Source organism: Eschscholzia californica, unplaced genomic scaffold (genome assembly GCF_041429995.1).
Source record: "Eschscholzia californica isolate CP2 unplaced genomic scaffold, dmEscCali1.0.p SCAF_3, whole genome shotgun sequence".
Taxonomy (NCBI): domain Eukaryota; kingdom Viridiplantae; phylum Streptophyta; class Magnoliopsida; order Ranunculales; family Papaveraceae; genus Eschscholzia; species Eschscholzia californica.
In genome coordinates this window covers 5,169,786-5,183,283 of record NW_028238420.1, presented here as the reverse complement: position 1 = coordinate 5,183,283, position 13,498 = coordinate 5,169,786, and the positions used below count along the sequence as shown (strand labels likewise).

Here is a 13,498-nt window from a genome sequence, read left to right as displayed (position 1 = left end):
TTTAATTTTAAAAGGGGTGGGGCGGTAATGGTTTAGCTATTTTTAAGCGCGTCGATATGGTAATCGGATACCCACCCCAGTTAATTATCGGAACAATTATGATAAAACTCGTTTACAAACAGAACGAAATTAGGAAGGAGATGAACCGTCTCAAACCCGCCCCTTTGACATCCCAAAAGTTTTGCCAAAATTTAGACCACTAAACTAACGATCTTTTTCTTCTTTTTTTTAATACTAAAAACTGGAGTCGATTTCTCATCAAAAAAAAAATCTGCAGTCGATAACAATGAAGCTATATTTTTTTTTTGTTGAAATACAAAACTCGAGGAATATTAAACGGTTTAGATCGTTTTATAGGAATATTCTTGTTACTGGCCATTCTTCAATCTTAATTGAAGTTTCGTCTCGTAATTGATCTCTCTCTCTCTCTCTGTCAAATAAAATCAGGACAGCAGAGACAGTTGTAATCTTCTAATCATGGCGAGTTGAACCTTCCCTAACAACTCAAAAACAAAATTGCATCTGCTTGGTTTCGGCCTTCACTTCTTAAAGGTTAGGGTTTTCTCTTTTCCTCCCCTCCCCTTTTCTTCTTCTCCTAAATTCACTTCCCAAATGTCAGATTAAAGGTAAATTATTTTAATTTTTATGCTTTTCACGCGATATTCGATCAGAAAGTTTGTTTAGGTATTGAAATTAGGGTAATTCAATTTATTCACCGTTGTGATTGAATTATGTTTGTTTGGGATAATTGGGTAATTGATTGATTTTGTGAATAAATTATAGCTATCTGGCTGAAGAATTATGTACATTTAGGTTTTGATTTATGAACATGATTTTGTTCTGCAGGTTCATCAGCAGGCTTTTGCATGCTGTTGAGGCCTTTGAATTCTTGAAGGAGTGGATTATGTTATGAGATTTTAGTGTTTTATTGAAGAAGAGGGTAATCATTGATTAGTGGGTTAAGTTTGAAGGACTTCAATAATTAGTGAATAAGCATTTGGTTTTTGTTTGGACTTCGGTTTGGGTTTATGTCAATAATGTACCAGAGGGTGGCAACGGCCCCTCCAAGAGGGGGATTAGAAACAGATAGTGGAGATTATGTGGTTTCTCTTGATCAAGTTCCATGTTGGTGTGATGCGGATCAGAGGTCATCGCTAGCCTGTGAAAACGAGGATCCATCTTCACAGACTTATTTTTCGGATCCTTTAGCTTCATCTTGTGGAGCTGATGGTGGTGCTAATGGCACAGTTTCGAGATTTCCCGTTGATCATGATATCAATTCAAAGATATATTTATGGCGTGGTAACCCTTGGAATCTTGAGGTAGATGCCGTGGTAAATTCCACAAGTGAGGTGAGTCCAATCTTACCCCCAGTACTTTATTTAATGTATTTTTCACATTTGCGTGAGTGCTGATGTTTAGCGGAACCAATGCATCTTATCAAAGACTATTAATTTGTGATCGGTGACTTCTCCTTAATTCGTATTAGCAAATTTAAGAAGTGTTAAGGGTTTTATTTTTTTTGTAGTCGAAACAAATAAGCAAATTTGATTTGATATAGTAGGGAAATAAAGGTATGAGTAGGATTCTGAAATTTCTTCATTGGGTGTCTATCTGATATACAGAATTTGGATGAAGCTCATAGCAGCCCTGGTTTGCATGCCGCTGCTGGTCCTGGTCTTGCTGAAGAATGTGCGACACTAGTAAGTTTGATGTATTTATAAATTTCAAATAGCTACTTATTTGTTAAAACTCTTTCAAATGGTTAGAGTTGCTCCCGGTTAAACGTTGGAAATCTACGGTTAGAGTTACATCGCTAAAACTCATGGGCAAATCCATGTGACGACCGACCAGGCTACAACCTGGGTTGGAATTTGCAAGTTCTCAGACAGGGACTATCATTAGCAGTTGATAGCCAACTGGTAATCCCGCTGTCTAATGCCTAGGAGGTCGTTAGTTCGATTCCTTCAAAATGCACTTTCATTTTCCTTCTAACTTTTGTTATAAAGTTAGCCAGCTCGTGTTCTTTCACCAAAGCTCAACATTAACTTAAACCTTTTATTTGTTCAAACAAAGCAGTAACACATAACCTAATCCAAATTTTGCTTAGGAGTTAGGACCCTTAGAGTTAAGATTTCTCCTCAAGATTTTTTTCGAGTTTGTCCTACTTGATTGAGTGACCCATTTTGCTCCATGTTTTCTATCTATTTCGATCTATTGTCTCACACATTTTCGTTGATACAGTATGAACAAGATTCACATGAGGTCTTGGGATCGAGTCTTGGTGGAAGCAGTTTATCACCAAGATTCATCCCATGTAATTTAGGCACTAAATAAAGTAGATGTTGTCGGGCTTTAGGCCTCTTTAATTATTGGTGTAACTTAGGCGGTTATCGTGCTTATCACATCTTAATGATGCATCAATGCCTTGTAACAACTAACGTAGATCGTAGTCGATTTCTCAAAAAAAAAAAGAAAAAAGATTCACATGTATCTCTTTTTCTGTAAAAAAAAAATTCAGAATTATACGAGTACAATAAAGACTCTCAATCACCCTGCAGGCCATAGAAACTACCCTAAAGATCATTATTTGTACCCTAATAACACAAGATCAATAAATGATCAATTTCCACCTCCACCGAACTTTGATCCTGGGACTTGCTTTTTCGGAGTGGATGCACTTCGTAGGAGCAAGATCCCAAGTGCACGTGTTTCAATTTGCTAGAAAAAATGATTACTGTGGGGGTTCTAAACATTTGTCTCACACATTTTCTTTGACTTAGAAGGTTGAATTATGGTGACAAGTAAGTTCACGGTTTATGTGTTTTGTTTACTTTTGTGTTCTCTTCCGATAATATACATCATACTTTTTGTTTCTTTTTGTAATCATAAAATTATAAATAAGAAAGTTGTTAGAAAATTTGTGTATACGTAAAATGCATAGTAAGAAGAATACAGTAGTCACCAAAAAATTACTTTTAAATCATATGTCAACTACTGAAAACTTTGTAAGTAGTAGTTCAAATTTTTTCTAATTTTAGGCTAGCCTTGCCTGAATGCAAGCTTGCAACTTGTAAACCTTAATTTCCTTTGCTATGTCAATTAGTCTCTGATAATGTGTGATTTTTTATGAATTAAGCAGAGGCCTTTGTCGTCTGATATCATTTTTGTATGCAATTTTTCTTTACAGGGTGGATGCAGGACTGGAATGGCAAAAGTTACTCACGCTTATGATCTTCCAGCCAGGTATGTTAGATGTGGTTATTCTCATTTTTTTGCTGAGACTGTCTGCCAGGTGAACATAATATCCTCACTGGAAGCCTTATCATCTACATAAAGTCTTCCAAAAATTGTATCCGAGCATGAACCCCTTCTTAGGTAGTCTTATGTGCGAAGCGAACAATTGTTAGATTTCATTGCTTAAAGCGTAGGTAAAAACCATTAAGTCTCGTTGAATAAGTTTCCTCAGTTATCAGATTTATTTTGATGATCAGTGATCAAATCGCATTGATACGATATTTAAATTCAGATTGTCTAGCCATCTAGGGCATATAACATTATTTTGTTTTGAAAGATTGAGCATAATAAATCCCTCCAAACTTTGACTATTTGGTTTTGCTCAACCTGTTGTTTTTCCTATCTTGTTATTTGCGCATTGAAGACATGGATGCAGGTTTAAATCTGAACATCTTCATTTCATGTTTGGTTTGTCAGGAGAGTTATTCATACCGTGGGTCCAAAATATGCAGTCAAATATCATACAGCAGCAGAGAACGCTCTCAGTCGCTGCTATCGCTCCTCCCTGGAGCTTCTAATTGAAAATGGACTTCAGAGGTATTATCTGCTCATGCTTTTAGCTGATGTTTCAAGCCAATATCTTTTGTCCTTGACGAAAACTTACCCTTGTGTTTTCTTGTTTAAGTGCAGCATTGCCATGGGTTGTATATACACCGAGAACAAAAATTATCCTCGTGAACCAGCTGCTCATGTAGCAATAAGTATAATATCTTCCTATACCAGTTGTTTGTTTGAAGTTTATGATGTTTTTTAAGTTATAATGTCTAAATATTTGTAGAAATATGGTCTATTGCTTGTACATACATATTTTGTATATACATGCATATGTGCTCACGAGTGCATGTATATTATTATACAAAAAATGAATATTTTGTATTTTCAGTTTTTTTCATGTTTTTTCCGGTAATTTGAATCAATGGTGTTAGGTAACGCAGTTTAGAGAGCCAGCACATAAGTGTTCTAAATCCATACACCTGACCCATGTCCTGCAATATTTGGTATATCGGCAGTACACCTGACCCATGTCCTGGAATAGATAAGGCTTTATGTTATATTGCAGCATCTATTTTTTTTTATCTTTAACCTCGAATCGATAGGGCTTTATGTTGATACCTTCACTCTTTGAATTTTGTAATTATTAGGGACTGTAAGACGGTTTCTGGAGAAGCAGAAAGACAAAATGACAGCTGTTGTTTTCTGTACAATTACATCATATGACACTGAGATTTACAAAAGGTTCTCCTTTTTTCCTTTTTCCGGGTTTTGCATCTTTATGTGATTTGTGGTGTTATATTACTAGTTTTATATCTTTCAGTATCCAATTTTTCATAGTTATTTAACTATGCAGATTACTCCCACTTTATTTTCCACGAGATAAACATGAAGAGGAGATGGCATTATCAAAGCTCCCTGCTGATGTTGGAGATGAAAATGGTGAAACAACGATATTTGAACGCAAAATTAGAATAAAACCATTGCCAGCTATAAAACCCGATATTCCTAAACCTCCGACAGCCCGAGTAGATTCTCCTCTCTCTGATGTTGGGTTGACTTTAAGACGGTCAGTAAACTTTAGGAAAATGTGGATTCTGCATTTGTTATGCTTCGACTTAAATGATCCAATATTCCCATTTTATTGGCTTGTTCGTTCTTGTTCTTTTTCTGTTTTGTATAATAAGATTCACTGATTTTAGCAGGAATTCCTCCCATTTCGATTCATATTTGGATCCTACGTTCATGTCCTTGATTAAAGATCCAGACGAGAGACGAAAGGAGCAATGGGAAAAAGCTGCTCAAGCAAGGAATGGTTTTAATTGTACTAAATTGCTTGGGTTTGGTGAACTTGGTGGCCCTCCTCTTTCTCCTGCTGAAGAATACTCACTTCATTCTAGATATCTTGCTAAAGCAAATTCTCTTACTCTTTCTGAGATTGCAGAGATGAAAATTATGTAAGTTCGGTTTATCGATTTCTCTTCAAATTTTCCACGTCTGTGTTGGTTTTGGCGTATCTAGATTTTAAGTAGCTGTTTCATTGTTATTTCAGTTATCGTGGTGGAGTAGACAGTGAAGGACGGCCTGTAATGGTTGTTGTTGGAGCTCATTTTCTTCTCCGATGTCTAGATTTGGAGAGATTTGTGCTTTATGTTGTAAAGGTATATGCATTATCAACTGTTTCAATATTACATTCTTTAACTTGGACGAATTCTCTCTCTCTCTCTTACCCACCTATCATTTGTGGTGGTATAAACAGATCTATACTTCTACTTAACTTAGTAATTTTTTGCTTGATTTTTCTTTACGCATGTCGATGTCGAGAAACTATTCGTAGCATTAAAATTTCTTTCTGCTATGAAATTTGTCAGGAGTTTGAGCCTCTGATTCAGAAGCCTTATACTATTGTTTACTTCCACTCTGCTGCTTCTTTACAGCTGTAAGTATGGCATCTCTAGCTTGCTAATTGCTAGAACTTAGTAGAAGCAGTATTTGATTTGATTCTGTGAATTACTTAGGAAATTCATTTCTTGAATAAATTTAATTATATGCTGTCAGAAAGTGTTTGTTCATCTGTTAGTGAAGAAGAATTTCGAAGTCAAACATACCCATTATTAAACTGCGCCTCCCGAACATTTTTTGAAAAATTAAAAGCCACAAACTTTTTCTAATTTGCAGAAGATTTGAAAAAGGAAAAGAAGAAAATTAGGTATTGCCGTATTGGTCTAGCTAACAAAACGGGTTTTGAGGCCCGAACTTGGTTACCTCTCTTTTGCCCGTCAAAGTGAAAGATGAAAGCCAGTTTTTGTGGTTTTAGGTTCTGTAACTTTAATTGCAGAAGTTTTTTATACAAATTTTCCAGTTTCACAATTCTGTGATGATATGCAATTTGCTTTGGGCAGACAACCGAACCTGGGATGGATGAGGCGATTACAGCAAATACTTGGACGGAAACACAAACGGAACTTGCATGTAAGTACTTTCAATTATACAGACTAGATACAGATCAAGAAAATAAAATAACATCCTAATTAGAAATTATGTCTTCGTACTTCATAACTCGATCTGTTCTCCAATACAGGCTATTTATATTCTGCATCCAACATTTGGATTGAAAACTGCAATTCTTGCTTTGCAAATGCTTGTCGATGGTGAGGTATGTATAACTTGTACCTTTTTATGTTCAACTATAGGTGAAAATGGATTCTCAATTCAATCGATAGTTTTACTATCGATGAGATCAGATAGGGTTGATCTTTACTTTTACCTAAAAAAATTCTTTTTGAACTCTTCAGGCATGGAAAAAAGTTGTGTATGTTGATCGGCTTCTGCAGTTATTCAAGTATGTTCCTCGAGAACAATTGACCATCCCCGATTTCGTCTTCCAGTTAAGTTTTTGCAGTTACTTAAACCAGAACCTGATTTTCACACTTGACGAACAATTATGTTTCATATGGAATCATTGCATCCGTGTTTCTGAAACCAAGTTTCAGACCTCTGACTAAAGCAGTGTCTTTTTTTCTAAGTTTGATCTGAAATCTAACTTGAGGTCTGAATTGACTCGTGTCAGATTTCACTGTTTGTTTTTGTCTGACTCGTGATATCTTATTCGTGTTAATGGCTGATTTTGATTTGTTATTGGTCCATTTAATTCCGAAAATGAGTAAAACAAACACCATGTATGGTAGTCAAATCTAAAAGCCAAGAAGAGGTTTGAATCGACACTAGTCAGATTTCAGGCAGTACGTTTGGACCGACTTGTGATATTTGACTTGTCTGAATGGCTGAGTTCGGTTAATTTTGGGTCGATTTTATTCATACAAGTCGGATCTTGACAATGATAAAAACAACACCAACCTATGAGAAGTTTCACTATCTATGATGTCTAATGATGATTTGGGTTTTATGCAGGCATGATCTTGAAGTGAATGGAGGAAAGGGTCTAATAGTAGACCCTAGAACAAAATATGTATATCCCAGACCATAAACAGGTTGTGAACACTAGAGTTGTGATTTTTCAGTTGCTAGAATGGGGATGTTATATCAAGCTTCCTTTTGATTTTTTTTTTGTTCTCTCTCTCTTTCCTTATATATGTGTATACTTCAATCTTTGATGTGATTTCTGAAGATGAAACAATAAAGTTCCCTTTGTTTAATTTGTAAAATTTAAATGTATTTAAAGGTTTATAATTTGAGCATTCTTATGGATTTTTGAGCTTTATTTGCCCCTCTTCATAAGCTGCACCACTTCGATAAACCTCTCTGATATCCATGTCCTTCTCTTGATCAGGGTCATGTTTGAAGGTGTGCGACTGGTGCGGCTGCACGTCCCCCTCAAACCATAAGTTTTTCTCAAATAAAAAAGGCCCCCTAAATACTAAACTAAATTTAGGTGTCGTTTGGCAACACTAAAATAAGTTATTTTTTTTGCTTATCAAGTAGAAAAGTAAAGAAGTTAGTTTGGCAATGCAAAAATTACCACTTCCTTTTAAAGTTAAAATTTTATGTTTAACACATGGATGAATTTTATTTGACGAAAATTTTTACGTCTATTTACGCTCCACTACCACAACTAAACCTCTACCATGTCATTGTACCCCCACCACCACAACAACCATTACACCTCCCCCACCACCATACCTCAACCATCACCACCACCTTCGTACCACCATCACCACTACCATACACCAACTCACCTCGTACCTCTACCACCACCACCACCACCGTACCTTCAACACTACCACCCACATATCTTATCCACCATCACCACCACTATATCACCACGGTACCTCTACCACCACCATACCTCCATCATTACCACCTAAAATCTTATCCACCACCTCTACCATCACCCCCATATTCTGTCACTACCAGTCACATACTTTATCCACCACCACCATATCTCAACCACCACACCACCACACCCACCACCGTACTTCCAACATCACCACCACCATACATCCACTACCACCGTAATTCCACCACCATCACCATCATCATACGGCCACCACCATTGCCAGCATCATACCTCTACTACCACCACCATCATACCTCAAGCACCACCAAGCCCCATAACTATACTTTCAAGGCACCACCACCCCACTAATATCACTATCATTTCGTATACAAGAATAATCCTCGAAATCATAAATAAATTCAATTAAAATAAAGTATCTCTATGAGTAAAAGAAAATTAAAAAGTAAATTGGATTACCAAACTAATTTTTTGACTTTTTTACTTTTAAGTAACATTTTTGTCAAATTTACTTTTAGAATTTATTTGCTTTTCTAAAACAAAAGAACTTCTGCTACAAGCAAAAGTACTTATACTTTTGGTTGTCAGACGACACCTTAATACTTTATAGTTTCCTAAAATGAGATGTATATTAGTTGAACTATTGTTAAATTTTATGATGATTTGGTTAATTTTAAGCAAGTATTGGTAGAGTAATCGATTAAAGCTAAAAGGTAGGTAAAGTCACTTATCAATCACCACGCAATTTGGTGGATTTGAACTGATTACGGTCACACAAATTCGGTTGAACCCTAGCTAACTACTGAAACACTTGAAATTAATAACCCTGATCAATTTTGAGAGCCAAAATAGACACCGAGTCCACCAATTCGGAGGGTGCTAACAACCTGAATGGTCAAAGCGAACTCCTACCGCTACTACTGAAGACGTTTGAATAGATAAACTTGAGACGATTTTGAGAACTAAAATAGGTATGAGTCCACGGATTCGGAGGACGCTAACAATCAGAATGGCCAAAGTGGATTTACACTTTCGAAGGAGGGGTGGAGGCACTAATAAAGCAAATGGAGCGCCTTTAATTAGAATTATTTGAGAAAAGGAAATACTGATCGGTATATTTTGATATCTAGGGGTAAAATACAAGAAGAAAGTTGTTATTAACACATCCAAGATTCGCGGGCGCAGATCCACATAGGGACCAGTGTGAGAGAGAATATCGGCCGCACTACTTCGATTTCTATACAGGTGTACAGTGAACCTGTGAACGCCTAAATGTTTTAAATGACGAGACCACCCTTACGGAACAAAATATTCACTGTCATCTTTTATGATTTAAATTACCTAACTACCCTCTTTGTCTGACAATACTATCGATCCCAAAGAAAGAACCATCTATTTGGAGATTAGCTAAATTGACTGATTCTTATTATTCGTCAAGACTTTTTTATTAGATCTTTTTTGTTCCGGGCCTCCAAAGATCTCATAATTTTTAAGTGTTCTGGCACATAAATGTCCATCTATCATGAAAGATATGTATTTTCACAGTCTCCATCTTATCTAGCTTTCTCTCATCGTGCAATATCGGTAATATGATAATATCACTGTCTTTACCGCCTCTATCTTATTTTGCTTCCTTTGATTGTTCAATATTACTAATATCACTCATCTTGAACTTGATTGAGTTAATTAAGGCCATATAAAATTTTATTAACACAGACTTTTTTTTTAGAAATCGACTACGATCTACGTTAGTCGTTACAAGGCATTGATACATAATTAAGATGTGATAAACACGATAACTGCCTAAGTTAACCCCATTTAAAGAGGCCTAAAGTCCGACAACAAAGAGTCTACCAAATTACCAAAGGGTGGTGGACTTAACAGAGACATATGATTATAAATTTATTTAAATTTCTAATCTAACCTACGAAAAATTAATCAATAGGTACATGGTCACATTTTTTCTATTCTTTTAGTTATAATATGAGGTAATTTCTAGAAAGGTCAAAATAATATTGAAAATGAGTAGAAAAACACAAAACATTTGGAAATTATTATTCAGGTCAAAAAGTGTGCAAATACTAAAATACCCTTTTTTGTCATTTTGTGTAACTAAATTCTTTGATTTTTCTTTAAATTTTAAATCGATATAACTTTTGTTTGAGATGTCGGATTTCTACAAAAATTATATATTTAGAAATGATTTTTCATTAGCTTTCTAACAAGATCCACTTTCAATACTTTTTTCAAAAAAAAAAACCAGAAAAAAACGGCTACGTTTTTCTGCAAACGTGTTTACAGAAAATCAGTTATGCAAACGTGTTTGCAGAAAATCAGTTATGCAAACGTGTTTGCAAAAATCTGTTATGCAAACGTGTTTGCAAAAATCTGTTCTGCAAACGTGTTTGCAAAAATCTCTTCTGCAAACGTGTTTGCAAAAATCTGTTCTGCAAACACGTGTTTGCAAAAATCTGTTCTGCAAACACGTGTTTGCATAATGTAAACTGCAAACTGTGTTTGCAAAATATAGATTGCAAACATGATTTGCAAGTTTGTCATAATATAATCTTGAGTTGCATATCTTGCAAACCCGATTTGCAAATCGAGAATATAAAATAAGAGTATGTGTCTACGAAATCTTGAGTTTGGAATTGATTTCATCATTCATCATAAAAATTCATGAAGCACAAAACAATATGAGTTAGAAGAACAAGAAACTTCATGTCCATCTAAAAAGGGATACATCATCACATTTGGCCCATTCAACCCATCATCACTGAAAAATTACTTATATGCCAACACAAAATAGTAGTTTCATTTGGCCCATTTAGTTCCGTTTGGTTCATCATTCACTGAAAGTTTGAGTTCTTGATTAAGTTTTGTAAAGTGGGTCCTTAAGCTGAAGAAAACCTGTAAATTGTCAAGACATTTCAAACATGAGAAAGCGAATGATCAAAAGGTTTGAATTTACTATCCATCGACAATTCAAGACTAAACGAACAATGGGGTATATGGAAATCATGGATATAGAGTGTTAACAAAGAGAAGGATTGAAGACTAATAACTGACCTATTGTATAGATCTTGTGATAATTGACAATATCGAATTTTCGCATCCTTTCTTTGTAAATCTTGTAGAATTTCTGTAGTTGATCAATTCGATCTTTATGGAAGTACTTCTCGTCGATCTTCTATGGTTTTAGATCTTCAACAATCTTTGGGGACTCGGATTCTTTTAGGATAGTTGGAAGTCTTGTTACTCTAATCTTTTTTATCTCCATTTTGAGTTGCTTTATCAAGTCTTGGTACTCCAACATTGATTCCAGTTATAAATGAGCTTTGAAAGTTAACATACATATATTGCATGTTATAGATGAGCTTTGAAAATTAACATACATATATTGCAAGTTCCCCTTCGATATTCAAATCAAATCTTTGGAGATGGAGGTTTCGAGCTTACCAACATCAACATCTCCCTTGGCGAAACCAAGCACAGTTCTGTTAAAGGTGTCTGTGTAGGATAGTAATTCCTCTGCAAACTCTCTATTTGCTGGGTCCTACAGTTTTTCATCGTTTTATCCAAAATCAATATCTTGAAGCCAAAATCATATTTAATCAAATCAAAAACACGAAAAGATCCCAACAACTTATTTCGGGGAGGAGTTTAGGGCCTTCGAAGTTGCTATCAAGATACTTCACCAAATCAAGACTCTCCCCTTTCACTTCATTATTGTGTTCAAGTGCAGGTACCTAACAAATAAGCAAATCTTTTGATCAACTAAAAAATCATTTCTATATGGTATTAAAACTAGTCAAATCTCCAAATGTTGCAGAATTAACACCCTAAATATACATACATAGAGAGTTTAGTTCTCTCAAACTAGACCCTAAGTTCTCATTTGAAGCTATTTAGTTGGTATTCCTAATATAGTGCTGATAGTTCTTCGATACATCTAGTACCCATCCTCGCGACCTCGCCAATGTTACCCACACACACACATAACATATAGTATATATTTATACTAGTTCTTTTTAACAGAACAAGTGAATTAAGTTGATAAGAAAATCACCTTATTTGGAGGGTAAACTTTCTCCTTATACCAATCAGGTCTATTTTGTAGATCAATGGGTACCAATTCGATTTTGTCCTGCAATCACTGTTCCACCACACATTACAGATAAGAGGGTAACTGATTTAGAATTCAAGAATTATGTACCTAGTTATACAAACCCTAGATTGTACTCATAAGTGTTTCATAGAAACATTAGAGAGAGATAAAATTTAACAACTAAGTACAAACCTTAACATTCCTAGCAATCCAAACCCTCTGTGCATCTTGGCAATTAGACTATAAAATGAGCAAACAATCAATACTAATTAGGAAAATAAATACTCGAAAAAGAAGAATAAGGATTCATGGGTTTTTGAACTCACAGCTTGTTTGATTTTGTTCAAGACGTGGAAAAGTTGATCGAGACCTTGGTGGTTAGCAGAGCTTAATATCTTAATCTGTAAACAACCCAAGAATCATTAACTCGGTATTATCAACTAGTCAAATTTAGAAGAAGATAATTAAATCAGGTTTAAATAAGATGCTTGCTTACCAAAATGTCTTTTGGTAAGGCTTCAAGAAGAAATTCATTAATTGGTTGGTACTTAACTAAGCTTGTTCTTCCTTATAGTTTTGGAAGGAGAAATCTCAGAAAATGTTTCAATACAATCTGAAATAACCATTTTCCTAGTTGGAACAATGGCTACTAATTCTTTCTCTAATGAATCAGAAATTGAAGTTTTCAAACCTTTACACCTCATTTCAGAATCAAATTTTGGAGCATCATTTTCTTCAAATTGATTATCTTCTCTATCCATAAGATTGACAACTTCACACTCAGACTCAGGAACAATTTCTGGTTCTGAATTGGGATTAGGTTCATTTGATTGATCTTGCTTTAGAATGTTACTATTATCATGAAATCTGCAAAGATGAAATTGAATCAATCAAGGAAAAGAACTACCCATTAAAGTTACTAGAAATTAGACAAAACCCACAAATCAATTTCAAGAATCCTAATTACCTGAATAGAAATCTGGTTATGAACTTGACCAGATAAAATACGTAAGAAGTGATAAACCCCTAGGTAAAACTGATGAAGAAAACCATTATCTTATAGAAGAATTCATTAATAGACCACTTCTTCAACAAAATCCCATTAGAAGACCAAAATTCTCACATCTCACATCAAATCCATCATCACCAAATTTAGGGTTTTGTTTTTCTAGGGTTTTTAACATCAACATCAGATGAAGAAGAAGAAGAAGTCGGACTTAAGATTTGTCGAACCAAGAAGATGAAGAAATCGAAAACAAAAGCATCAAAGAAGAAGAGCTAGAGAAAACGAATCGGAGAAGAAAACCCAAAGTTCAGTATATTTTGAGAGAGAGAATGAATTTTAG

At 35.1% G+C, this 13,498-nt stretch overlaps 1 protein-coding gene and 1 pseudogene across 3 annotated transcripts; one reads left to right on the top strand and one right to left on the bottom strand.

Annotated features, from left to right (window-relative positions):
* Window positions 1-193: 193 nt before the first annotated feature.
* On the top strand, window positions 194-7,454 carry LOC147547906 (uncharacterized). 2 transcript variants are annotated; one of them, XM_086667067.1, is made up of 15 exons: window positions 194-552; window positions 847-1,352; window positions 1,626-1,703; window positions 3,191-3,246; window positions 3,715-3,834; window positions 3,928-3,998; window positions 4,440-4,533; window positions 4,646-4,858; window positions 4,995-5,246; window positions 5,342-5,450; window positions 5,661-5,728; window positions 6,192-6,261; window positions 6,371-6,445; window positions 6,585-6,676; window positions 7,201-7,454. In XM_086667067.1, the coding sequence occupies exons 2-15, from the start codon at window positions 1,029-1,031 to the stop codon at window positions 7,274-7,276; spliced, it is 1,698 nt and encodes a 565-aa protein (XP_086523193.1). In that variant the 5' UTR covers window positions 194-552; window positions 847-1,028; the 3' UTR covers window positions 7,277-7,454. The 2 variants fall into 2 exon arrangements, with proteins under 2 accessions (XP_086523193.1, XP_086523194.1); XM_086667068.1 differs by having other exon boundaries at window positions 395-626.
* Window positions 7,455-10,672: 3,218 nt separating this feature from the next.
* On the bottom strand, window positions 10,673-13,293 carry LOC147547905 (protein IN2-1 homolog A-like; annotated as a pseudogene). Its single transcript, XR_015237360.1, has 9 exons — window positions 13,283-13,293; window positions 12,844-13,019; window positions 12,649-12,719; window positions 12,479-12,553; window positions 12,345-12,392; window positions 12,114-12,200; window positions 11,504-11,793; window positions 11,114-11,380; window positions 10,673-10,954 (listed from the first exon to the last, which is right to left on the bottom strand). The product of XR_015237360.1 is annotated as a protein IN2-1 homolog A-like (transcript).
* Window positions 13,294-13,498: the final 205 nt, after the last annotated feature.

What these genes read in the sequence shown, in the direction of transcription:
- LOC147547906 (XM_086667067.1), top strand. Translation starts at nt 1,029, where the DNA reads ATGTCAATAATGTACCAGAGGGTGGCAACGGCCCCTCCAAGAGGGGGA. An exon ending in CTGAAGAATGTGCGACACTA is followed by an intron (nt 1,704 to 3,190) that starts GTAAGTTTGATG and finishes TTTTCTTTACAG; the next exon opens with GGTGGATGCAGGACTGGAAT. An exon ending in AACACAAACGGAACTTGCAT is followed by an intron (nt 6,262 to 6,370) that starts GTAAGTACTTTC and finishes TCTCCAATACAG; the next exon opens with GCTATTTATATTCTGCATCC.